This window comes from Anarrhichthys ocellatus, unplaced genomic scaffold, assembly GCF_004355925.1.
Source record: "Anarrhichthys ocellatus isolate YVR2014 unplaced genomic scaffold, GSC_Weel_1.0 scaffold29, whole genome shotgun sequence".
Lineage (NCBI taxonomy): Eukaryota > Metazoa > Chordata > Actinopteri > Perciformes > Anarhichadidae > Anarrhichthys > Anarrhichthys ocellatus.
In genome coordinates, this window is record NW_022280059.1 from 3049683 (window position 1) to 3074907 (window position 25225).

A 25225-nucleotide genomic window follows, 5' to 3' on the forward strand; every position below is an offset into this window, starting at 1 on the left:
TATGACACATCATCATTAAACCCAACATGATGCATTTGAAAAGTCAGTGGGGTCATTGATATTAATTATCTCCAGCATGGATGGGGCAATTATGCACATGGTCTCGTCTTAATGGGGAGCAGAACAAATCCATTTTCCGATTCATTGACGGAGAGTGAAAAAAATACAATGGGTGATTTGTTGAGGTCGTGATGTCTGCATATCGTATGTCTCTGTGCCTTCAGAGCAAATTTGAAACATGGTGACTGTCAGACCGATTGAAACCAACAATCAAGTTATCTTTAATTTGCTGAAAAGAAAAACAAAAATAAAACAACAACATAAAGAATTATCCTATTAATTATAAAAAAAACAACAGAAAATGTATCAAAAAATGTAATTGTGTGTATTAATGGAGTAATATACTTCTGAAATCAGCTTTCTCTCTCCTCCTCCATAATTAAGTGCAATATCTTACTTTACCATAAGGTAGTGCTGTAGCTCTATGGCACGTCCACTCCTCCCTATAAATCCCCACCTACTGCAGATTTATTCATTTACCCCTGAGTTGCCTCCAATATATTATTCATTTGCAGCTCCAAGGTCTACTGAAATGGAAACAAGCTGGCATTGTTATGTTCTCTTTGCAGTTCTATCAAGAATAATGCAAAGGCCCTGCTGGCTTTCATCGACATCAGATAGTCCAGAGCAACAGTGAATTCAGGTTGCATCCAGCGACTGTTTTCTATGCATCAGTAGGAACAGCGAGGTTGAGATACCCCCCAGTGTTTACCCATAACTAGATTTGTAACCCCCCCCCTCTTTTTTTGCAGGCCTAACACATTCCGTGACAACCTGCATATGGGAGTGATACCTGATGGCGTGTCGCATGTATTTATATTTCCACAGACACACATCCTCCCCCACAAACCACCAGGCAATGTATGCATGACACAAGGTGAGACAGTATGCTCTGCTGTCTGTATGAAACGAAAAAGAAAAAACACACCAAAGTCGAGAGTTGTCCTGTTTACACTCTCCGATTAATCAAGAGGATAAGTTAAGTGGTGCTTCCAGTGGGAGACATGGCTCTCTGTTCTTGGAGCCTCTACAGGTAGAGGAGTTGTTTGCCAGCGGCCTGACAAACCTATTTGGGCTTAACAACTTGTTAAAATCAATACACGATTAGTCAGCAAAACAAAGGATTTTGCTGTAAAAGCTCGGATCTCAGGAGGATCACTGAACTCAAAGGGCAAGTGCGTCCTCTGCTCTCAGCAGGACGGCCTGTCCACTCTATCGACAGCATCTCCTGCCCGTTCCTTCCAACGAGCCTTCATCAGCCCCACCAAATATTCTGAATTCTCAAATGGAAGGGTGCATTGATTTTATGTAACATGGCTTGTTAAGTGCTGATTAGACCATTATAGTGATGTGATTTCAGGGAATGTGTCTGGGTGACAGGCGGCCGAGCACAAATCAAAAGGAACTAAAAACCCTTTCTGAAAGAGATTCGGGCCGCTGCATCGCTTCACCTGCTACGACTCTCCGGTTCCTACCAGCAGACTGTGTTTGCGTCGGCTCATAACTAATGGACCGGCTTCAGAAGTCAGCAGTTTAGAAAAATTATCCTTTCAAGACACTCAGTGTTTGGAAATGACGATGGTCAGCCATCACAGGGCGATCAGTTTCATAGAGGCTATATTTGTAAAGATCAAATGAGTGTGTTTGTCGTGAAATGCTAAACCGATTAGTTAAATGAACGGTCAACTATTTTGATGATTGATGATGATTGTTTAATTCATTTATAGTAGCACATTTTAGAGTAGCAAACAGCTGCTGTTTCTTAAATGTGAGCATTTTCCGCATATTTTCTGTTCTAAACCAAACTGAATATACATGAGGTTTGGAGTGTTGGTGAAACAAAACAAGCAATTTTCACACAGAGCTTTGGGAGGCTTGCACTATTTTAAAAGCTGGATTCATCAATAAATTGTACACCTAATTGACAGAAAGTCAATGTTGAAAATAGTCACTACTTGAAACCCTAATTTGTGCTGTGAAACATGCTGAGCACTCTGCAGAACTGCAGAAGGCTGCAATCAGAATGGAAAATGTTGACCGCTTAACGTCAGGTTTGACGTTGCATCTTTTAAGACAGCAATCATTGAAACATACTAAAGAAAAGGAACTGTCCCCTTGAGGTTGCCCCCTTGGGCTCCAGCTGTAATTATCATATGTATCATATATTTGAGGTGCATTCTATCACGAGCCACATCAAAGACAACATTTTCATCACCTTGTGATGGATAAAAGTTTTTCTGATCCTGATTTCAAATACCATTTTCTACCACTTTTGTGTAGTTTGGCTTACAGCTTAAGTCCTTCAAAAGTGAGCATGCTGTTCTACAAAGTCCTCTGTGAAGTCTTTAGTGAAAAAAAAAAAAAAAAAGTCTGCACTCAAGCCTCAAGCATATAAATCAGTCTCTGGCTGCAGGTAGTTATATTTCTGATTACACTATTGTTCTGCACTGTGTCGCCCCATTTCTTTTTACATGATTTACAGCAAAGCTTTCTCTGAGATATTGTTGCACTGACTCACAGTGGGACTATCAAGTCAGTACCCAACATTCATGTAGAGTGTGTATAATCTGGGAAGCAGCAATCGTGCAGTAGTGAGGGTGCATATCAGGAGGTTAACATGTTTTGATTTTACTGAACACAACTTCAGATCCAAACAGAGAACACTGACAGAGTTGGGGTCATTTTTCATATTTCAATTTTGCAATGGAAGGAAATCCCCCCCCGCCCCTCTGCTGAGGAGATAGGGAGATTAGAAGAATTAACTAAAATCACAGTTTAAAAATGTCACAAAAGTTTGGCACTTGAACTTTTCTTATGCAGTAGGTACTCTCCCTATGTCAAACTCTCCCGAGATGGATAATAATAGATGATGAAAAATAGAGAAGAAGCAATATCAACCTATCGTACCTAATCACACAGTGTTGTTCTCACCCACACGCACACAGGCCACAGTCAAATGAAACAATTCATTCTCATCCCCACTTCGCCCTTTACCGCAGCATCACCTGTCAGTGCCGGCTTCCAGGAAGATACGGTGTGGGCTCTGCTTCATTTCCCCAGGTTCTTTAATCTAACTTCCAATGAGGATAGAGCTACCTTATCCTCATTTACAGAATCATTTGCACAAATGATCTTAAATACTAACTCTCAATTGCGATGCAGGGATTCTAGTTATATATCTAGGTCAGCCCGGATGAATCTGGAATTCATTGCCTTACCTTATGCAGGGTACAGTATGAGAACGCCTGTGTGGGGATACTTTGATAGTAAATCCAGCATTTGTTGCACAATTGTCTTGACTACATGTTGTCATAATTAAATATATATTTGTAGTTATCCGTATAAAAAAACACTTAAACCCTACGGAATGGATTTTTTCTTTACCTCATGCTTTGTCAGCATGGGTCTGATCTCAGTGAGACGACTTAGAAAACGTTCAGCGCACAAAGTCATTTTCTCATCAAAATGTCCTGATGTCATATATTTTCCGTCAGGTTTTTGCAAAGGAAAATGCCTGCCGTGGGATTTTTATGATCTGTAGCTCCAATTGAAGATTTTACAACTCTTTCAGGACATTTTTAGCTGCCTAACATTCCTGCAAACTGCTGTGAACCTACAGAGTTTACCTCATCTGCTCGATATACATAGTTATTACCTCCTCCAGAGGGAGAATGTATTTGTATATGTCTGTCCGTCCGCTTGGGTGTTTGCGTGTCTGTCTCTGTATGTGGGTTTTTAACACTACCGGCCAAATAATCAAACACTCGGAACATTATGCAGCCTTTGAGCCAAGAATGCCAGTAAAATGATCAACAGTTCAGAAACAGCAAAGTACAAATGAGCAGTGAGAGTTGTTCTTTTCTATTTGTGCGGGAGCATTCTTTCACAGCCCTATCATTAATGTGTCCCTCCCTCACTGATCTATATTTCATTCACCTCCCCTGTTAAAGCAGGAACGATCTGATGATAAGTGAACAACTGGTTTCAGCCCAAAAGCCAAAACACTATTGCAGTAGAGCAAAAATAGCATATCAGCCTTGACACAGAAAGTGATTAGAATTGGGAAACTTCAGCAGTTCGACATCGACTCCTCTGTAGGCAAGAATATCCGAGACATGTACATTTAATCACAAAGGTCAGAGTGCTGAAGTAACTGGTGTAATACACCTGGGGCAAATCACTGTCTTTTTTCAAGGGCAGCTCGAAAAGTTAGATAATGTTCTCCTGTGTTAAAACACTCCTGCTTGCACCGGAACACGTGTGTCTGTCCTTCTCATGTCCTACTGTCCTCATATATATTATTAAATCACAGGACGAAGCAATCTCCACTTCTTTTACTTCCTTCCAAAGGCAATAATCCCTTCCAGTAGATGCAAGCAACTGCTGTCTCAGCAGACGTCCGGCCATAAATCTATGACTAATTACTTTAGTTTATCCAGACACACCAACTACCCTCTAATTAGCCAAACAATGAATGGTAATGTCTTGGGTATCCATGTGGGCTTTTGAGTTAACACTCGCTCACTGCATCAAACTGAAGATGTGGGTATTCAACCAAAATATTCTCTATTTTTCAGTGTATTTAGGAAAACAAAGGCCTGCACCCAAATGCTGTTGTGTTAATTATAGAACAATTAAGACCAGCCTGAACTATCCCTCAAAATTAAGGGGCCGTCTATTCACATCTACAGTACAAAGGAGGTGCAGATTTTGCAGAAAGTAATGACAAAAGATCACACTGAGGTACACCCGTGCAAAGAATAATTCAAAAAACTAAATTATTTGAAAACTCTTTCTATTGTCACAGCACAACACTTTCCTCCAGCTGCATCTGATTTATTTATTCATGCAGTCAATTCCCATTCAAGCACCTTTGTTGTACAGCAACAGAGAGACTGAAATATCATCAATTTTTATTTGATAAAACTAAACACATGCGCGGTAACCTGGGAGTTGGCACTATATGGCTGATGCGCTGTGTTCCTCCTGCAGCATTATGTCGCGATGAAAAGAGCTGGTGTCTTGTGTGCTCAGCAAACATTGTTTTCTGGTCAATCGCAAATTATATTTCAGGCATCAGGTTGTTATTGCTCATCAGTCAGGGGAAGTAAAAAAGAAAAACTGCTGTGGAAAGTTGCCTCTACTTCTTTCCATGTAGGATTTTTCATGGAGATTCTTTATCATTTTTGACAGCATCCCTCTGTCCCAAATAAAAGCTGATTTTGCTGCACCAGGACATCACTTATCAAAACTGAGAGGTACTACTGATTTTCTTTTCCATGGCTTAACTGTTGCCAAAAGTCAGAGGTAGTGTATTGCAGTGTCTTGGAAAGATGAATATAGTGTTTTTCCATGTTTACAAGTGCAGTGCAGTAGTCACATCAAGGGTAGTGGTGAAAGCTTAGGGGTGCGCATTAGAATCATAATCTCGACTCTGCTCCACTGCATGCACATGTACTGGTCTGAGGCTTATTGCCAATAAACAATGATCATCTTGCACATGTAGAACGACAGTGTATAAAAACTCCACAAAAGCCAGGAGGGATGGTAGAAATCTGAGTCATCCCATAAAAGGGTTTTTGCATGTGTCTGTCTCTGTCTTCCTGTTTCAAATCTAAACGCCGTTCAGCATGTCACACAACGGCGGGATTCCAGCTTTTCCCAAAAGATCTTTCAAATAGGATGTGACTTTGAAAACCTGAGGTTAAATATTTATTTTTCCCCGACAGCTTTCGTCAGTGTGTTTTCATGCTTTGCCAGCGGTGTGGTGGTGTGTGTCAGTGAGCGTCAGCCTGTGGAAGAGGGGTGTTGGGGGGGGGGGGGGGGGGCAATTAAAAAAAAGAAAGTGGGGGGGGGGGAAAATGAAAGAAAACAAAGCTCCTCAGTGAAAATGTACTAAAAAAACCCTTTAAAGCAGTTGGACTGGCAGGCTTATTTCTATGAGTAAATGAAATGGGAGGCCAGCCGTGTCACAATCCAAATGCACAACGTGGAAATCCACTCCCCGAGGCTGATCTACATAATAGTATTCGTAATGGGCCCAAAGGTTCTGTAACCAAAATAATTCTGTCAGGCTGTCTTCAGGCTTTGAAGTTCAAACCAGAAAACACACAGCAGCAGGATTCAAATGAGGATGCAGAAAACAAAGCCTCTGCTATATTCCCGTCTATGTATCTCATCACTGCTGCTAATGTTTCTTTCTTGAGTAGTTGCACTACACGACATACGAGGCATTCAGGTTGGCAAGGTGGTTGCTAAATAGCTGTCTGACACCGGATAGATATTGTGTCTAAGTAATGCCGATGGCAATAAGAATATGCCTGTGGCAATGAGCACTTTGGGGATTTTGTCCCACACCAGGAGGGGGGGGGGGGACTACCCTTATCCCTTTTTGTCTTTAGTGTAAAATTGCCTTTTAAACATAGTTTCACTATAAATTGCTTGTATCACCTGGAAAAAGAACTCCACAAATAATACGATTTGAGGCATGAAGACGGGTAACGTGACAGATTTATGCAGCTTGAGAGCTCACCCCCAGTCAGGGAATGATTTTGTGTTTTGCCTATGCACTTCACGGACCGTCACACATACAAAAATACAACCAGTGGAAGTCAAGCTAGCAAAACCTGATCTCAACTATTCAGATCAGTTGTAGCCTTAAAGGCTGAACAAGACATTCTAGCTCAATCCAACTAAAGAATTAGCTTCCGCACTCTATACGAAGAGGGCTCACAGAGAGGGGGGGGGTCTGAGCATCCTTACATCAATTTAACCTTTAGACCGCAATAAAGCTGACTAATTTAAAGAAAAAACAACCTTTTCCACTGCTCTATTTTTTTTTAATATGGTCTGCTGTTAAATACTTTGCAGCAGCTCAAGCTTATTAAATATACATATGCCTTGTTTCAACCCTGACAACAGAGAATCTCTGCTGAGGACGCATCTTATCTTTACGGCTCTTCTTCGCCTTCATCTGTGATTAACGTCTTCTCTCTTTCATCCCACTCTCACCTGATGGAGGGAGGCGCCGCTCTGTAGATGCTTTTAAAGCGTCTTGTTGCGTGTCATAGAGAGTTCAGGGTAACAAATTACAATTAGAATTGTTTTTCAAATCTTTCCATATCATCCATCATGCTATATTCATCGCTGCTGTCGTGGTAAACATTGACGGCGGCCCCTGTCTGATCATCACTGGCGCTGATGTCACAGACAGAAATTAACAACACCTATTTTTTTTCTGTTTTTCATGGATATAAAGTGCTACATGATAAGCTGTCCTAAGACATTAAGCATTAGCGAACCTTTCAGTCAACACAAACACTTCCAGACACTTGGTTTTGAATGTGTGCTGATCTTTTGCTATGAACAGATTTGACCTTAGGTATAATTAGCCTAATAAAAGCATTAGATATGCTGTCAATATGATTTGCATAATGTGCAAAGGCAGTCTCACTCCTGAATGCAAGCGGTGTGTCCGAGCAACTTAAAAATGCTGCAGTGACATTTCTCTGGGTCCTTTGTTCACACCTGTCAGGGGAAATGTGATGGGAGAAGGCAGCTGCAGCTGTGGCTTCCGCCTCCAGTGAGTCCATCAAGACCACTAAAGACCCTGCTGGAGTGCGGCACACATCAGCCACACACGTACGTGCACTCGCAGTATGTATTTCTGAAAAAGCCAAGAAAAGAAATCCACATTTTCTTTTACAGCACCACTTCCAGCATCATCCACGGAGATCAGAGAGAGAATAAAGACAGAGTTGTTACACTTCTCAGTTGCACAAGCTGAGGTAACAACGAAACAACGAAAAACAAACAATTTAATGATTTCATACAAATCTCACATTTCACAAAAAAAGACATGCAAATCAATTTTTTTCACAATGTGTTTTTTGTTGTTGTAACGCTGTAATGCAGATTCTGGTAAGAAACAACAAACTGTGAATTTGTGAGGTTCTACTTTACTGATTATTGATTATCTTGGCAATGTTTGTCTCAGCAAAAATGACAAAAAAAACAACTGAAACAGAGGTCAACAAGGCCATGTTACTCTACAATGGATGAGTACAGGCTCTCTCACAGGGCTCTTACTGTAAGAGTCCCTGTTTTGGTATATAATGCCTCTCATATTACCAGCATGCAGCATTGTACTGCTTAAGGTGCTAGTACTGCACATTATCCGTTTTCCCTTTGCAGGTCAGTTGTATGAGATGCAACGCTGGCCTTTGCATGACCCACAGAAATATGACACTTTGGAAACCATCACCTTGGTTTCATTTTACGAGGCTTGCACTTCACTGAGTGTTTCTGTTGCCGCTGTGTTTTGTCATCACGGTGGGCATCCAAATGAGACCTGAACCTTGAGGAAAATTCAGCCTCACTTCTCTCTATGTGGCCAGTTGGTTTACCATTCCTTGCCCCATTAGCTTTTATGATTAGTCCACCATTTGCATAACTGGTAGAGAGGGGAATGTGGACCAGAATGATTGAAGACAGAATCTAAGGCTGTCCTATCCGTTCAGGCATATGGTGTTATCAGGCTACACAGCAGATGTGGACCATCAAAGCAACCGGTTATTTTATGGCTGTTGGGAAAACTCGAACAAGTGTAGCCAGCCTGGGATGCTACAATTTGTAGAAACTGGAAAATAATAAGGCAAGGGGGTGCTTTTTGTCCACTGATTTTCAGAAAAATAAACGCAGCCGACAGTCATGTAATGACAATACCTGAGATTTACAGACAGAGGAGAACAAGAGACAACAGGTGTTTCATTTGAGCCGTTATTTTCAGGCTACATACAGGATTCATTGAGGGGATGGATGGCTGGGCCTCAGCAGGAATAAGCCTTTTGCGGATTTTAGCAGCAAATACTTGTGCCAGTGTTTATTCAACACTTGGGCTCAGAGTGTTAAAATGATCAGTGAGGGGGAAACAGATGTAGTGTGAAAGCAATGGGAAGATATCTCTTCGTGTAAGACTCAGCACAGCTAATGAGAAATAGTTTGTGCATGTTTTTTTTTAGAGAAAAGTTTTGCCTTCCAAGCCTGTCAGTTGTGACATCCTGCTAAAACCAGGATTTACCTCTCTCCTCTCACGTAAATATCTGGAAAGGGTTGGTCCGATTTGAATGTAGCGGTCGGTGTTAAGTGAGCATGCACCAGAGATGGTGTAGCTGTCAAACTCTGACTGGGCTCTGAAACCAATTCCTGCAGAACCAGCTGTCTGAAATTAGAAGAAAAGACAGACGAGCACAACGGCAAAAAAGGATTTTGTTTGTTATTTGAATTGCATTAGGATTAAAAAATCATTCATTATTTGTGGCCATCGCGGTGTGTTGCCTTAATTGATTAAAGGTGCAATTAGAGAGATTTTTGCTGCCTCACAGCACAAATGACAACAGATTTGTGAGGTTTATTTTATAAGGTCGTTCATCGATACCAGTGATCCAGCCATTTCTTTCAACACTCTGTGGCTCATGCTGTTTTCTTCAACCTCATTTCAGCCACTCAGTGATGGAGCACAGTGCTATGTGCACAACCGTCAGCATCACAGGACAAACCGTTCTCGAGTTCAAAAAAGAAAAGTATTGTAGTTATACTGTTTTTAAATGTAGTATTTATCTGTAAATGACATGTAATTTGGACCCAATTAGTTGAGTAACTTATGTGTTGGCTTTATGAATTATGTGAATGGCTGTCAAAGCTCCATTCTTCCCAAAATAGATCAAAAACAATACCGAATGCTTGCACTTAAGTAGACCTGAATCTAATCATCAGCTACATTTAAAAATACAATTCCCTGCACTGTGGCAACTTCCACTCTGCAGCAGGGGCTGAGGTGAAGTTATTGGTATTATGATTCTACCAAAAGACTATATTCCTCCAGGCTAAAGGACATTTTGGCTCTCTAGCAGGACTTTCTGTTCCCTGTAAGAAATCCTCTTTACAGCAGGCGTGTGGGGCTCGCAGCTCAGGCTGTCTCAAGGAAGACAAGAGCCACCTATTTGAAATTTACTTTGCAAAAAAACTTGCGCAGTCAAACTGACTAAAGCAAATATTAAGGTGCGATGGTTTCCTACGACGCATGTCTGTCATGGAGATCAGCGGCAGTGGAGAAGAACAAATAAGAATACTGTCTGCTTAGGTAAAACAGGCCATCGCGCTCTCTCTTCTGGGCATGGGGCTCAGCTCTGCCTGCAGTGAGTGTAAATGTTCCAGGCTCCCTAGCCGCCACCACATACTGGCAGCTAACTCCCGAGCCACCCCGCCTGCTAACAGGATTAGCCCCCGAGCTCCACTTGTTTCAACGAAGTTATCAAGTTGAAAAACACACAGTCTCCTGGTGGCTTTTGTACATCAAAGGACTGGTCCTCAACTTCGACAGGTTAATTAATAGTCAAGTTTTGCACAGCGTCCCTCGAGGCTGCCTTGCCTTGTGACAGTGAAATACATTTACTGTAGAGATGCCGTTATTAATAGTCTTTATTTTATGTGCCGCTGATCTAGCCATATGTTCACTCCATGTGAGCATTTAATTTAAGATTTGAGGTCTTAACAGGTGGCAGCGCATGTCTGACTAAATAATGGCACAAGGTGCCATATTACATTATCATATTACTTCAAATTAGCCTCAAACACAGTCTTATGAAATGTCTTGTAGGATGAGAATTCATGCATGTGAAATAAAGTGTCTGTAACTTCTAAGCTGTGAAAAATTAATATTAAAATCTACACAATAATGTGTGGCATTTAAGTGACTATAACACAATCTATCGGATGACATATTACACGTCTCCGTTAGAGATGAAGCGATTCAAATATGTTTCTGTATTATATAGAATCTACAGGATATATAACAAAACACCAAAATAAACACAAAATATTCCCTTTATTTTTTTTCTACCTTAAGACTACACAGGGTCACTGATGTAGCTCTAAGAGGTATCTACATTTGCATTTTATTTACAGCTTACTTGGATGTCTTCATATTTACATGGTCAAAGAGAAGCACTAAAAACACAGTGTTGAGAACAAACCCAAACTCAAAATGAGTCCAAAACTTTAGAAAAAGATACAGTCTTATGACGCAACAGTTCTCAGTGCAATATTCCACAATGCAAGTATCCTTCATTCATATAATGTTGAACATACATATATATATTATTTTTTTTTGGAAACAAAACTTCACTGAATCAACCAGCAGCAGAAGAAAAATAACTGTGTACTGTTTACTTTAACATTTGTACAGATTGAGACACTCAATCATGCTCCCACCAGCCCTTCACACACAAACGGGTTCATCTTTTGATGGATAAATGATAAAGAAGAGTTTGCAGTGGCTCGGCATTGTTCAAAAAGTACTAGAAGTCAAATCAATGTAATTTTTCCCCAAAATAGTCCTGATTCCTCTCGAGTTTTCACATAATGACATTTTTTTCGAATGAACGGAATTGTCCTTTCTCTACCGAGGAGGACACAGACATATGGGAGCTAGAATGTGTCCATGTGGGTTATTTCCAAGGTTCCCGTGTATAGACGACCTTTAGTCTGTAAACGGGAACTAGTACACCTGCAGGACTAATGCGTTTCAGCCAGCCACGGTACCGAGCGGAGCCCTATTCCGGAGAATGAAAGCACTTTCGATGCTGACCTGCGGGCAGCCCTTAGGGCAAAGGCAATTTGTATTTCATTTCACCCACAACACAATGTGAAGCCTATCTATCTATCTATCTATCTATCTATCTATCTATCTATCTATCTCAGCAGTCAATATGTTTATGGAGTATGTATCACTGATGAGATTGGGCTCTTCAACCAAGCTTTATTTGATTGGACGTTGTGTTGAGGAATACTGACTTGAGCTCATTGATAAACAAACACTACCTTTCAAATGCAACTTAGATTAGTAAAATGTAGTCGGTCTAATGAAAAACACAGTAATCGATTTAACTAAACCACCTTTCATAGTTTATTCCATGTGTTGAAACACCCCCAAGTATTGTTCAAGTACAACAATTAACAATAAAAGGGACAATTGTTCACATTTTTTTTTTTAAATTCACATTTGTTATACTGTTAATTCATATAGCTATTTATAAAACAAAACTAAAATGTAATTCAAAACCATTCCTGTAAAATACCTTTTGTTGTTTAATACAGACATTAATTCCACAGTATTTTCTTACAGGGTTGGCTTTTCGCTATTTTCATAATCAAGTTGTTTGACCACGGTCTAATAAAAGGGAGCAGAGAACAATTTAAGGTTTGCTTTTTTGCTTGAAAAAAAAAAAGAAATTACAGTTAAAAATTAAAATACACACAAAATAAAAAAAGTGACCTCATATCCCTTTGTTGGCTGATTAAGCAGTTTTGCAAATTTTGTAGTTCATAAAGAAGGCCATCAACATGCACAGTCAGGGTGCACCGAAGCCTTCCCAGCTAAGACCACAGATAAGTATCAATCCTCTTAAGAAAAAAAAAAAGAATCACATCACACAAATGAAAGTGCATTGACAAGTTCAGCAAGGGTTTTGATGAAGGGCTCTACCGCCAACAGAAATCTCTCTCATTATTTATGGATGACTGGGGCTATGAGGGCTTCAAGTATAAAAAAGAAGTGATTAAAAGAGAAGGAACCTCCTTGGCTGAGGCGCGGACAAGGCAGAATGGAGCGAGCTTGTGAATAGCAATCTGCAAGTCTGGCAGCAGGGTGAGCCAGTGAACATAATGCATTACCAATACTCCTCTTGGATTTCTTTGAACAGAATCACCAACAGGGATGAGGAAATGGAGTCACAAAAATAAGTCACAGACATCGCAAATATTTCATCCTCTAGCAGTCGCACTTGGAGGGCAAAGACTGTCAACGAATCTTCAAAAGGAGAAGGGCACTCTTCTATTAATACAGTGCAACTGATTGCAACCATGTTTCTTTTTTTTCTTTCTTCTTTTACAGTATATTAAAAACCAAGTTGAGCACAGTCAAAGAAAAACAAAAAAAAAAAGTGGTCATGTACACAACTGTCTTTGGCAAGAAGTCCCATGTCCTACATCTGAGTCTGTCACTCCAGAACCTCGTGTTCATGTCACCTTCGGCCCATTTCGCTCTGTCTCATGAAATGAATGTTGTTGACACTGTCTGCCAGCTCCGGGTACTGGTCAACCGAAACCACGTAGTATCCGTCGTAGCCCTGCACCTTCCCCGAACCCAGGAGCTGTTGCTTCTCTCCCTCGGTCCAGGTTCGCGAGCCCTCCTCTCCATCCCTCAGTCTCTGGCGCTCCCGGGACCAGGCCTGGGCGACAGATCTCTGCCGGGCCAGCTCCAACACGCGGGCCTTCTCCTCATCCACGCTGCTGCCGTAACGTGTATTCAAGCACAGTGCGCCATATTGTAGTTGGATGTCCGTGATGCGCCTAGTCCTGCCGTTGAGAACAGTGTTAACCTGAGACACCGTCACGTTGACGCCGGTCTCTAGAGTGCGCCGGCCCACCGTCATGCCAATGAGGGACAGGTCTCCCTCCACCGAGCCCAGTTTGACAAAGTAGTGGGTGTCCATTCCAGCGATGGTGAAGTGGAGGTCTTGCAGGTAGAACGCGTCGTTCAGCACTGCGGCCATGCGGCGCCCGTCCTCATTGGCTAAGCTGATGATGTCGGTGCTGATGCGACCCTCTCGGATAGCAAATTTCACCCCCTTGCCGAAGATGGAGCCACCGGAGGCAAAGATCTTCTTGTCCTCTGTCTGAGGACATCCGGCACTTTTAGCTCTGTAGATCTGGCCAAAGCGCTCCAGCTTGACAAAGGCCTTCAGCTGCCTCTGAACCTCACACTGAACGCCCAGCAGAGACTGCAAAACAAAGACAATGACGTTTAGTCACGCAGCCCCCGCAGCATCTACATAGACACTCAGACGTATTTTCTGTTTGTTGTCAGATTCACACCATTTCATTCAGTTGTTAGTTTGAAGATGTTCCTCGAGATATTTATCAGAAATTCTGATGACCTCACAACCTGGCCTGTAACCTTTATCCTTGACTGTATGGCGATTAAAGATGGTTTTCAGATGCCCCTGCGTATGACTGAATGAAGATGATTCAACACCTTGTCTAAAATGTACGAATGGGAAGGAAATCCGCAAAAAGACATGATCCGGGTCTAATATACACTGTAAAACCTGTAAGGAAAAACAACTCATTAAACAAAAACAAAAATATATAATCATCCAATGCTGAAACCAGAACTGGTTTTACAAAGTTTTACTAAACATTCGGTGTGGAGGTCTTTTGCCGCGGTCTGGAATTAGGACGCCTATGGTGTCATCAAAATTCATTCAACAATAAGTTTAAAGGTGTAAAAATAAAAGATTACAGGTGGCACAGACAATATCCCATTGATGCCGCATTATTATTATTATTTGATTTAACATCTTGAATACTTTATGTTTAAAAAATAATGATGTAATTGCTTCCCATCCATTATCAATGGCAAACAACAAATACACGATGCTTTGAAGCTGTGAATGTATCACACACAGTCAAGGTAGGGGCAGAGGTGTTTGTCAGCAAATGAAAATCTCTCTGATCATTTGTGACAGGCATGATATTTTGAAAAAGGGTGAAATTACTGTCTTCTGACAGCCATGCTGGGCCAAATACGAAGCAGGAATCTGTTGGTAACTAGTGTGTATATACATCATTCCTTTAGGGATCAAAGCCTTGTATGGATACCGCATTCCCTAGAGCCCAAATTAATACTTTGTCCTAATACTACTTGACAAGAGATAGTCCTTAGGAAGAAAGAGAGAGACGTTAAAATGAGGTGAGAGATATGAAATGGAAGCTGGCCAACACGCAGCGAGACAGTCGCCTGAACGCATCTGAGCAGCAACAAAAAGGCTCTCGAACACTGTGCCTTCCTGCCATCGCCCGAGATGAGAGGCTGTGAGCGTCTCGAGGAGTCAACCAGTCACATCAAAAGACCTCTCGACAGCTTCTAATTCCGTCGCGGGGTTCGAGCTGGGTGGGGGCGGGGCCTGAGGAGTGTGGGAGCAGGTTCGCAGTGACCAGCTTATCTGCTCGCTCTTTGACGTGACTACACGTCAGATCCTGCATGAAGGGGGGGGGGGGGGGGGCGGGGGCGGGGGCATCTGTGCTGTTGGGCCCCTCCGGAGAGACGGCCTGGGGGGGACATTTCACACCATGCCACTCCATGTTTGTTTACTGTGCCAACACTGTGACCCGGTCAGCTGTCCCAGCGGCGGTCGGGGAAGAGGGGGGGCGAGGGGGCAATGTCCTCCACTTTACTGAAACAGCCTCCTGGGACACTCCCAGAGAGCCATCATTCACGTAGCATGGGGTGCAATCAGCCTCCAGCGAAACCCGGAATGAGAGATCAAGCCTAGTGCAGCACAGACCTCATCTGTCTGGCCCCTCACGGCACTTTTTCAATCGGTGTGCGGATTCAGCAGCATGGCGAAATGGGGGCTTAAATGAAAAGAGATAGAAAGGCAGGAATGCCGAGTGTGTCAAAGATACACCTGCATGTGTAGTTTTAAAGCTATATCCCTGCTTCAAAGAATCCTACATTTAATTAGGCTCTTCTGGCCATCTGCAGAGAGGATCAGCTTGGCATTTAGCAGCTCAGATCACAATTTTTGAAGCAGGATTTCTAGATGACAATATCATGTCCTGGCTCACACACAGGGTAAAGACTCATTATCTCAATCTGTCCTCACACATCATTGACAGTATTTACTCCAGAGCTGTGCTGAAGGAAGAGCTCCCTAACAAACAGGAGTAAAACCTTCAAATCTAAGCTAAATTCCCTATTTAAAGCCTCAGCTACGTGATTTACAGTCTATCGAGGGGTGTTCTTCAATATATGCTTGAAAGGCTGCGTTTCAAGACAAAAAAGTAGCTTTCAATGTAATTATCACTCAAATGGACAATCTTCTATTCAGTGCTTCTGAGTAATGCAAACATAATAGATTCCTTTCATTGTAGTCCTTCTGTCAAAAGTGCTTCCAAGAAAGTGATGGTAAATAGTGCAAGCAATCTGTTACCTTCTTTAATTATGGTTTAGTGTTTCCTTAGCAATTAAACATATTAAGTAATTTAGAAAAAAAGCTAAAATTGCTCGTTGATTAATTTGTGAGGTCTGTCCGATTTAGTCAGAATTGCAACTCCGTGTCTTAAAAAAAAAATCATCTACAACACGATTCCATCCATTCATATCTACTCTCAGGAAACAGCTGGGGTGTCTTTGGAGTCAATTAGAGCTTTCCTCTGCTGCAGCTCCTTTGTAGATTGGTACCTTGAGTGAGTTCAGAGATTCTCAGAGAGTGTCGGGCACAGGCAGCAAGCATGAGTCAGTAGCAGGGAGCTTTGACGGTAACCCTCCATAATGCTGGATCAGACATAACTGGGATTCCTGCTATTATGGTTCTACACTTCATGCACGGTCTGTATAATAGCTGAGTGCTGGAATGCTTGGGGCATATATAAAGCAAGAATAAATAAAATAAACAAATACAAATAGTAATGCATGTTAAACTGACAGTAACGTTGGATATATTTATGTCCAAGGTCACAGGCAGAAATTGTTTAGGATATGAAATAGAAAACATTATGTCTGTAATTAAATTTTCTATTTTAAATGCTTTACATTTTTAAGTATTTAAAATGAAAGTCCAATAGTAGATAGTATTACAGGATAGTGTCACTTCACTGCTGTCTCTGTTTGTTATGCTCGGTTGGTGTGTCTTTATGGTTGGTTGGCCAGATCAGAGGTCATGGATTTCGATAACCTTGTATCGTATCTTCCCAGAAGCTTTTAGGCTCACAAGTGTTTTATAACAAATACTCACTGACTGTGGTGAGGTAGCCGCCAGAGTGTCACTCAACATGAATCTGGCCCCCCGATGGGTGGCATTCACTCGTCTTAAGTTGTAACCGAACCCGAGACAACAGTGGCCTCTTCAATAATTCAGGTGAGTTGGAGGCAACTTGAAAGGGGCTGATAAACGCGGGAATTAGAGCATGTCTACTACTTCTCAGACCTTGGCTAACAGTGTAAGACTGAGATGAAATCAATGGCCAGTGGTGGGGGGAATGGAGAGTGAATTTCCCTAATGGCAGGACAATTACAAGAGCTGTTTAGCCTGACCCCATTCCCCAAGACGAGGACTAGGTGCAGGGACCTGGTTCGCTGGGCTGTGTTCTGTCCTGATAGCTGGCAGCTCCTCTGGGACTGTGGCTACGCGGAGCATGTCTACTTGCTAATGATGTTGGGAAGGAATGGAGCAGAGTTGAAAAAGGTGCTCTTTGGCAAGGTTAAAGGTGGATTAGATGAGAGCGACTGGCTTACCTTCGTGCTATCCCACTCCTGTGTCTTGATCTGGGTGCGGACTAACTCGTAGGACGGCTCCATGGCCTCGGTATTCGGTTTGCGATAGCCGGGGATCACGTTGTACAGCTGGAAGCCGAAGGTCACCAACCAGCTGTTGACATCTGCAAGGGAAGGAACAAACATCATGTCTATTACGTCTCAATAGAAATAATCACTCCTGGCTCCAGAGAAACCATAAAAAAATTAAAACCACGAGGAATTGATTTGTTCGAATTTCAACAGTTGGCATTCTGTGGTCAAGTGGCTGTCTCCTTGAAATACTCATCACGCGGTCTGAGCACTTGATTTGTTTGTGAAAGTGGACAAGCTTTAATAAACACTCGAGATGCTGCCGATGATTAATGTCCACTCCTGCAGGTGCCACGCTAATGACACACAGCTGGGGCCCAGAAACGGCGAGTGACATCTGAGAGCGTCTGCCGCTCTGATAATTATATACTGTAATTCCATGTCATTTCAACGCAGCCCGGACTTCAACACAAGATATTTTTTTTTTTACTTCCAATGAGAAGCTGAGGAAAGTGACGCGTCTGGGATTCAAATCCATGCGATCATGTTAACGCCGGTTTGTCTAATAGCAGCCACCGCACCGTGGTCGTAGGTGCTACTGCCATCCGTCATTAATTCTGAATATCACAGAGAAGGCTGCAGACATGACTCGGAGGAAAGCCTGTTAAATCTGACCCGTTTGAATTCTTTGCCCCTTTCAATGTGTTCGTTATGGACAGCTGTGACACCTGGAGGGGGGTGGGGGTGGGGGGTCGGGGGGGCAAGTTGGCACCTGACAAAGCTTTTTTTTAAATAAGAATTTGTTTAAGGACAATGAAAGGACCCTGATAATTTAGTGAAATGAATGGAAATGTCAGCGCCATCAATCACCATTGAGGCTGACTCACAACAGTACATCTAACAGTCTGCTTAGCATCCAAATGCCAGGAAGTCCCCGAATGGTGGACTGTGAAGCTGAACACCTCTCTGTTTGGCAGGCGGCTAAATGGCTTTGTTTAACAGAAAGAAGTAGAAGCCTCGACTCCACCTGGACATTTGACTTCTTTTCCTCTCAGTATTGTCTAAATGTATATGAATAAAGGATAAAAGGTATAAAATGAATTATTTGACAGCCAACACACGCATTATCGAGTAAATATAATGCTGAATGAACTTAGAGAATTAAATCTCCCTATTTGCGAACGAGATCTGGCTGAAGCCGATTGGTTTAACCACAGAGTATCCAACGAGTATCCTTAACAATGATGTTTTTCTTCCAAGCCAAAGAGGTTGATACAACCGTTCCTGGCTGAAGTTTCTATGGATCCATTGTGCTCTCTTTCTCCACTGGGGTGCTTTCACTGCCATTTACCTCCTCCCTACCACAAAGCAACACAAAACGATGTGATATTTCTGGGAAGGGACCTGAGTGTTCGACTACAGAGGGGGCTTTGCTGTACAGCATGGTTCCCTTTGAGCACTTTCAAAACGATAGCCACCGGGCACACGCACAAATGTATGTCTGCACACACACACACACACACACACACACACACACACACACACACACACGCACACACACACAGCAAAGCAGAAAAACTAAACCTCAGTGTCCCTGTGAGGAAGCTTTTAAAAGCCTCTATAGCACACTGCTTTTCAGTTTAATTTTGGCAGGGTTTGTCCTTCCATTTGTGGCTTGTTGTTTTGCATACAAAACAAAGAAATTTGACAAAAAAAATAAAAAAACAAAAAAGCCCCGAAATAAGTATTGTTTGCTGAATTGCAAGCAATAGCAGTTTACACAGAAATGAGGACATGGGGCCCTCACCTCCCCTACACATGTCATTTTAGCACTATAAAAAAGTGATGTGCATCACTGATTGCTCTAGTAGGACTCACTTAACATCTGTCAACTGCTATTTATACACAGTTACTAACCTGTAAACAGTTCGAATCATTATTTGAGGATGCTTCCTACTTCCTTTCATTTACAGCTGTCAGAGGAACACTTCACAGAGTTTGCTACTTTGCAGAGGATGGCAACTGTGGTTTCAGAAGCTTCTATGGATGATTTTATACTTTGTAATGATGAGTTTCTATTTTTGTTATTCTCTGGGTAAACACTGGAATACCCTCCCCTGCAAAGGACGGTTAGAGTAAAAGGTTTTCCTTAAAGAGCAAACCCTCTCATCTCTGTAAAACATAGGTCTGTCAAATGAACTTACCGGTCATGTAGCACTTTATCTCCTTATTGTTGCTGAGTGGATTGTTATTCTTGAACATGTACAAGTTGAATGGCACAATGTGGTTGCTGTTGAGACGCTTCCACACCTCATGGTTAGGTGTTGTCCAGCGCCCAGCGAGGACATCATAGTCCCGTCTGCCCATGTGGACCAGCCTACTGAGAGGCTCATAGAGGCCTCCCTGGTAGCCAATGATGAGCTGGAAGCTGGGGTTGGTGTCAAGGTAGACCTCTCCGAATGCTGTGTGGAGGACCTGCTTGATCATGAGGCCCGAGCCACTGAACACAGCCAGAGGGGTGCCTATGTTGTCACAGGCCACATAAAACTCGTCCCCGCTGCTTAGCTCCATGGCGAACAAGTGTCCCTGCAAGTCGTAGTACAGCGATGTGATTTCGGAACTGGAGTGATTGTACATGTGGGTGACCCGAGTCGGGCTGGACAAGTCGGCATAGAAGAATTGCAGGTGGTGGCCCGTGCCGCTTCTGCTGGACACCCTCCTGCCCAGGCCGTCGTAACGGTATCTGATGCTCCAGCCGCTCACTTTGTTGTACACCTTGACCAGCAGGCCCGCCGAGTTGTACTCAAAGTAGTCGTTCCCTCGCTGCTTGAGGAAACCGTCCTCGTCCATCCTGTACTGGACATCTCCCAGGCGAGTGATGCGGTCTCTGATGTCGTAGCGCAGCGGCGTGAGGCGCGCGCTGTTCCCGGGGCTAAGGAGGTGCAGGTTGCCGTTCAGGTCGTAGCTGTACCTCCATAGGGGCTTGTCGTTGATGGAGACCACCTGGAGTTGACCGTCGGCGTCATACTCGTATGTGTAGCGCGTGGTGTTGGCGTAAGGCCCGACCTTCAGCTCCTTGGCCACCACTCGTCCCATGTTGTCATATTGCACCATCATCCAGTACATGAGCGAGCGAAAAATCTCATACTGGACCTCCTTCACCCGGCCATAAGCATCAAAGTGTTTGGTGTGGGTCATCACTGCCGTGGTGATGATTTGATTTATGTCATAATAGATCACTCCAAATTTGCCGAACTGCTCCGTTTTTCCGGACACATCGTCATAGCGATACAAGTCGATTGGCAGCGGTGTTTCATTGATGACAGCCTGCATGCTGGTGACGCGGAAACTGTTGTCGTAGACGTAGTCAAATCTGGCGTTGACCATGCCCTCTTCGCTGAACCTGAAAATCTGTCGGTCAATCAGGGGGCCAATCTGACGGTAACGGATGGTGCAGGTAAAGCCCTCACTCTGCAGGTTGACCGTCTTCAGCATGCCCGCCACCTCGTCGTAGGAGAAGCCGATGCGCGTGGTGTCATAGAGGATCTCCAGCAGTTTGGAAAGCTTGCCGTATTTGTAGATGACCCTGCGGCCCGTTCCCAGGTAGGTGGTCTGCAGCAACTGGCCCTCCTCGCTGTAGTCCTGGAGCACTGAGGCGTTACCTTCAGGGGGCCGGTAGGTGTTCCTGTAGTAGCCAATGGAGCGGGAGGTCTCCAGGGTCTGCCGCGCCACGTTGGGCATGGTCACAGAGGATAGCCGGTCGTTTTTGTCAAATTCAAAGATGTACTGCCTCTGGCTGTAGAGCAGCAGTACCATGGACTGTAAAGAGAGGAGGAAACACTCATTCTTATAGTTTAAATACAGTAAAAGACTCACTACATTTAATGTATTTGGTATTTTGATAAATACACAGTATCACAAAACCAGATTCAAATTAAAACTAGCCATCACTTTTTGTCTAGCAACAGTAACTACAATAGCATGAACATTTCAGAATATAAAATTATAATTATTAAAAATTGTATAAAATTAACGAAACAAAAATGTTACTTTGAATCTATTCCTTACCTTACCTTCCTACTGCGTACTGTCACTAAGGGTTCGTAGGGAATATACAAGACACTAAGCTGGTGTACCACAAAAGGACATGCAAAATGTCAAAGGCAGTAACACATTATGCATGCAAGTCTGTTTCAGACCAAATATAATTCCTATCTTGAAAGTGGTGTTGATACTCCTTTGACATTAAGATTTCCTTGAGAGATGATTTCACAAACAGGCTGCTTGGCAAATCAAAAATGTCCATTCACGCCTTTCTTGGACCAATAAAATATGTCACCTCAAAGGCTGTCACAACCGGCTGCCAGCTTCTCAGCATTTAGATGTTGCTGAATAAAAAACGACTGTAGACTATTAGAAAGGCTACCATTTTCACATTAGATGTCTGGAGAACTGCAGCTATTCACCTTCTCCCCAACAATCTATCCTTCAATTAGTGGGTAAAAAGTGACATTTCACTCTGTTCCTCTCATCGGAGCTATTTCAGGTTGAACTTTGCTGTCAGACTGTGGTTACAAAGTATAACGTCTGCGGTGCACCAGACAGGTTTTAATTACATTTCTGCTGATATCTGCGCTGGAGCCTGATAATGCAGCACAAACACTGCTGGAGTATTACAAGTTAACTTTTAACTGAAGTCTAAAATCTCCCGTCAAGGCTCTTACACAGACACACATCCAGAATTTATCTGTATAACATGTCCCGACCATCTAACATTACATTTCTATCTATGAACCATTTAATCAACATTGCAACAACAACAATTCATACCTTCTCAAGGTAAGTGTAGCTCCACGATTTACCATCAGCAAATATCTGGGAGGAGATTCTTCCATTCTGGTCATACTCCATGCGAACAGACATGGTACCTCTTTGGATGCCTGCCACGTGCCCTCCAGGAGAATACGTGACGTTGACTCCATTCAGACGACTGCTTGGCGCCCACAGAGTGGGCCGCCCAGCATGGTCGTAGTGGATCCGTAACGTGAACTTCCTGTGGTCGTCATAGACCTTTTCAGTCCTGGTGATTCGATCGAAGTCCAATGACAGCAAGTTCCTATTGTGAACCTATAGGAGAGGAAGCAGGGAGTTAGAAACATTTCATTTGAACACAGCAACTCCACCAAGAGGAAAGAAACATGTTGGGAAGTTGGAAAGGATTGAGAGGAATTGGTGCGCACTGCTCTTCTGAGGTGGGACCTGATGAGGAGGGCTTTAATCACAAAGTGGTTATATTATATTCTTCTTTTCACAGCTGTTAATTACAACAGAGGAGCTGTATCTCAGGACTGCAGGAGCCATTGAAGAGATGAAATTATAAGAATTACCATATTTCTTTGTTTGTGCAAAAATTCAGTGGAGTCTAAGTGGGAGTATGCCTATTCATGCAAGAAATATTAGAGCCACATTGATCATTAAATTCATTTTCACTGCTTACTGAAAAGAATTACCAGGCGCAGATGACTCTCGTTTTATTTAGCCATTTCCGTAAATTGGAAAAGAGGAGAAAGAAAATCAATTCTTCTGCTGTGTGAATATTGTTTAAATATTCACATTGCCTCTTTTGAATGCGTGAGGCTGCACACGGTGACCCTTAGGTTTCACTATGATCCGCTCTGAAGAGTGTAATCCTTAAGACCATGTCCAGGTCAGCACGGAGACTGACCCGCTGCCAGGCTTTATTTAGGAGGCAGCTCCTGTGCTGCAGCCAAAAAGATCCACAAACAGCCCCAAACGCACCACGTCTCCCAGGCAGCAGCCTCTGTTAGAAGAGGCTCCAGAGGAAGAAGAAATCAAATCAGGGTCTTAGGATGCAAGTACTACTTTAGACACCATCTGGAAGATGATAGTCAGAGAGGTCTCTGGCATTAATTCAAATGACCCCCCCAATTCTGTATTACTTGTCTTTTTCTTGATGTAAATAGTTTCTCTTCAGATGTGCTACCGTCCGGCTTGGTAAAAATCTTGGCAAAGCTTAAAAACATCTTAGCTAATAAAGCTGCTATTGGCTACTTTCCAGACCAATGCCACAGAGCAGGTCCTTTTCTTTCAATCTCACATTGAAAAAAGCTTGTGTCTCTCATCTGTGAAGGGACAATTACACCAGAAGCAATTAATGTCATTGATATCTAATTGAGAGGATTACTTTACACTAAAAGCACAAGCAAACACCAACAATTTGAGCCCCAGGCCTCCTCCGATGGATCTAGTAATAAGAACGGGAGGGGTCCACATTTGTTATCTTCCCTTTTACTTTAACTTACCGTCATAACATGAGTCAGACTGCACCGACGGATGGAAAATTTGTTAAACTGACTAGATCCTTAAAGATAAGAGACTGATATCAAAGACTGAGCTCCTTCTCTAGCATTTCCTAAAACACTGGTAGCAGTGTTTTACACTCTTTCATACGCATATTATATTGAGATTGCCTCTAATAGGAAATAAGTTATAAGAAAGAGAGAACGTTATTCGTGCCAGGATCTGTTTCCCCAAAGACTCAACAGGGTGGAAAACAACCTCTCACAGCAGAGATCCCACGATCCCATGAGAACGGAAACCCACTCAAGAGGAATCATTGTAAATTGGACATTGCCTAAAATGAAATTGTCAAAGAAAGCAGAAATACAAGAGAGACTTTTACAGTGCATTAAACCTACTATGATACAATTTAAACGGTCTTCAGAATAAAACATTGTACCAACATCTGAGCTCTCAATCAATACAACGGCTTTTGTGTCAAATGACAATATGAATCTGTTTCGCGAGTGGAAATGCTTTTCATCGGTTCTCGTGTTTAATTTAACAATTACTGTTTTCTTCAATAACATCAGTTATTGCTTTTTCTCACATTGCAATCAAAGGAAACAAATTCTATCTTTTTATTTGTTTTCAGCTCTTATCTCTTTTGAGCAAACATTATAAGACCCGATGATGATAATTAAATGTTAATACAGAGATACCAGCATTGTCTCCATTTTTAATTCCACATTGAAGTGGTTGGAGTTTCTTGCTATGGCCGAGTGGCAGCCACAAGGGTTCTCCCATTAATGTACATTTGCAAACTACTCAATCTCAGAGGAGGGTTTGTTTCCATGGAGAGAAACAGCGCTACTGCTCCTCGTCAACATAAATCATAAATGTTGTCGTGGCTAGGAGGGGGTTAGCCCGAGCGGCACGTGACGTTGCGGAGGGGACAATCATTGACCCATTTCGCCTTGAGACATGAAAAGCACAATACAACAAACACATGCACGTGCAGTTCAACTGTGTCAGAGACACAAACTGGAACACAGACAGCAACAAGCTAAACATGTTTGATTCTCTTATTTGTAGCACAACAAAATATCTGTAAAGACTCCCCCCCCCTTCCCTCCCTCCCTCCCACTGCCACACACTCATCCACCCACCCACCCACGTAATATCACTTGACATGCCACTCAAGGTCGCTCAATGATTCCAGCTCTGCTCATCCCCTCTGTTCTTGCCATTAGGCTGCTCCCATTTCCTATCTCACCCCTGGGGCCATTGTCTGTAACATACATTAGACGCTTTCACTTCCAAAGGGACGACGGAGCCATTAAATGAACAGCCAATATGACAGACAAAGTGGCACCTCCGCATTAGCTGTGTCGCCTCCCAGAAAACATGGAAGACAACTCAACCCAAGTTTTTATATGCCGTACAAAGATTATA

General features: G+C 42.7%; 1 protein-coding gene across 13 annotated transcripts in view; it reads right to left on the reverse strand.

Moving 5' to 3' along the window:
- Positions 1-11220: 11220 nt before the first annotated feature.
- The window catches only part of tenm4 (teneurin transmembrane protein 4), a 148916-nt gene continuing 134911 nt past the window's right edge, over positions 11221-25225 (reverse strand). For all 13 annotated transcript variants that reach the window (XM_031863524.1, XM_031863521.1, XM_031863520.1 and 10 more), the window contains 4 exons: positions 22301-22597; positions 19675-21289; positions 17420-17562; positions 11221-13901 (listed from right to left, as the gene is read on the reverse strand). In XM_031863524.1, coding sequence (XP_031719384.1) covers positions 13143-13901; positions 17420-17562; positions 19675-21289; positions 22301-22597 — 2814 coding nt within the window. In that variant the 3' untranslated portion in view covers positions 11221-13142. The remainder of the gene's footprint in view (positions 13902-17419; positions 17563-19674; positions 21290-22300; positions 22598-25225) is intronic.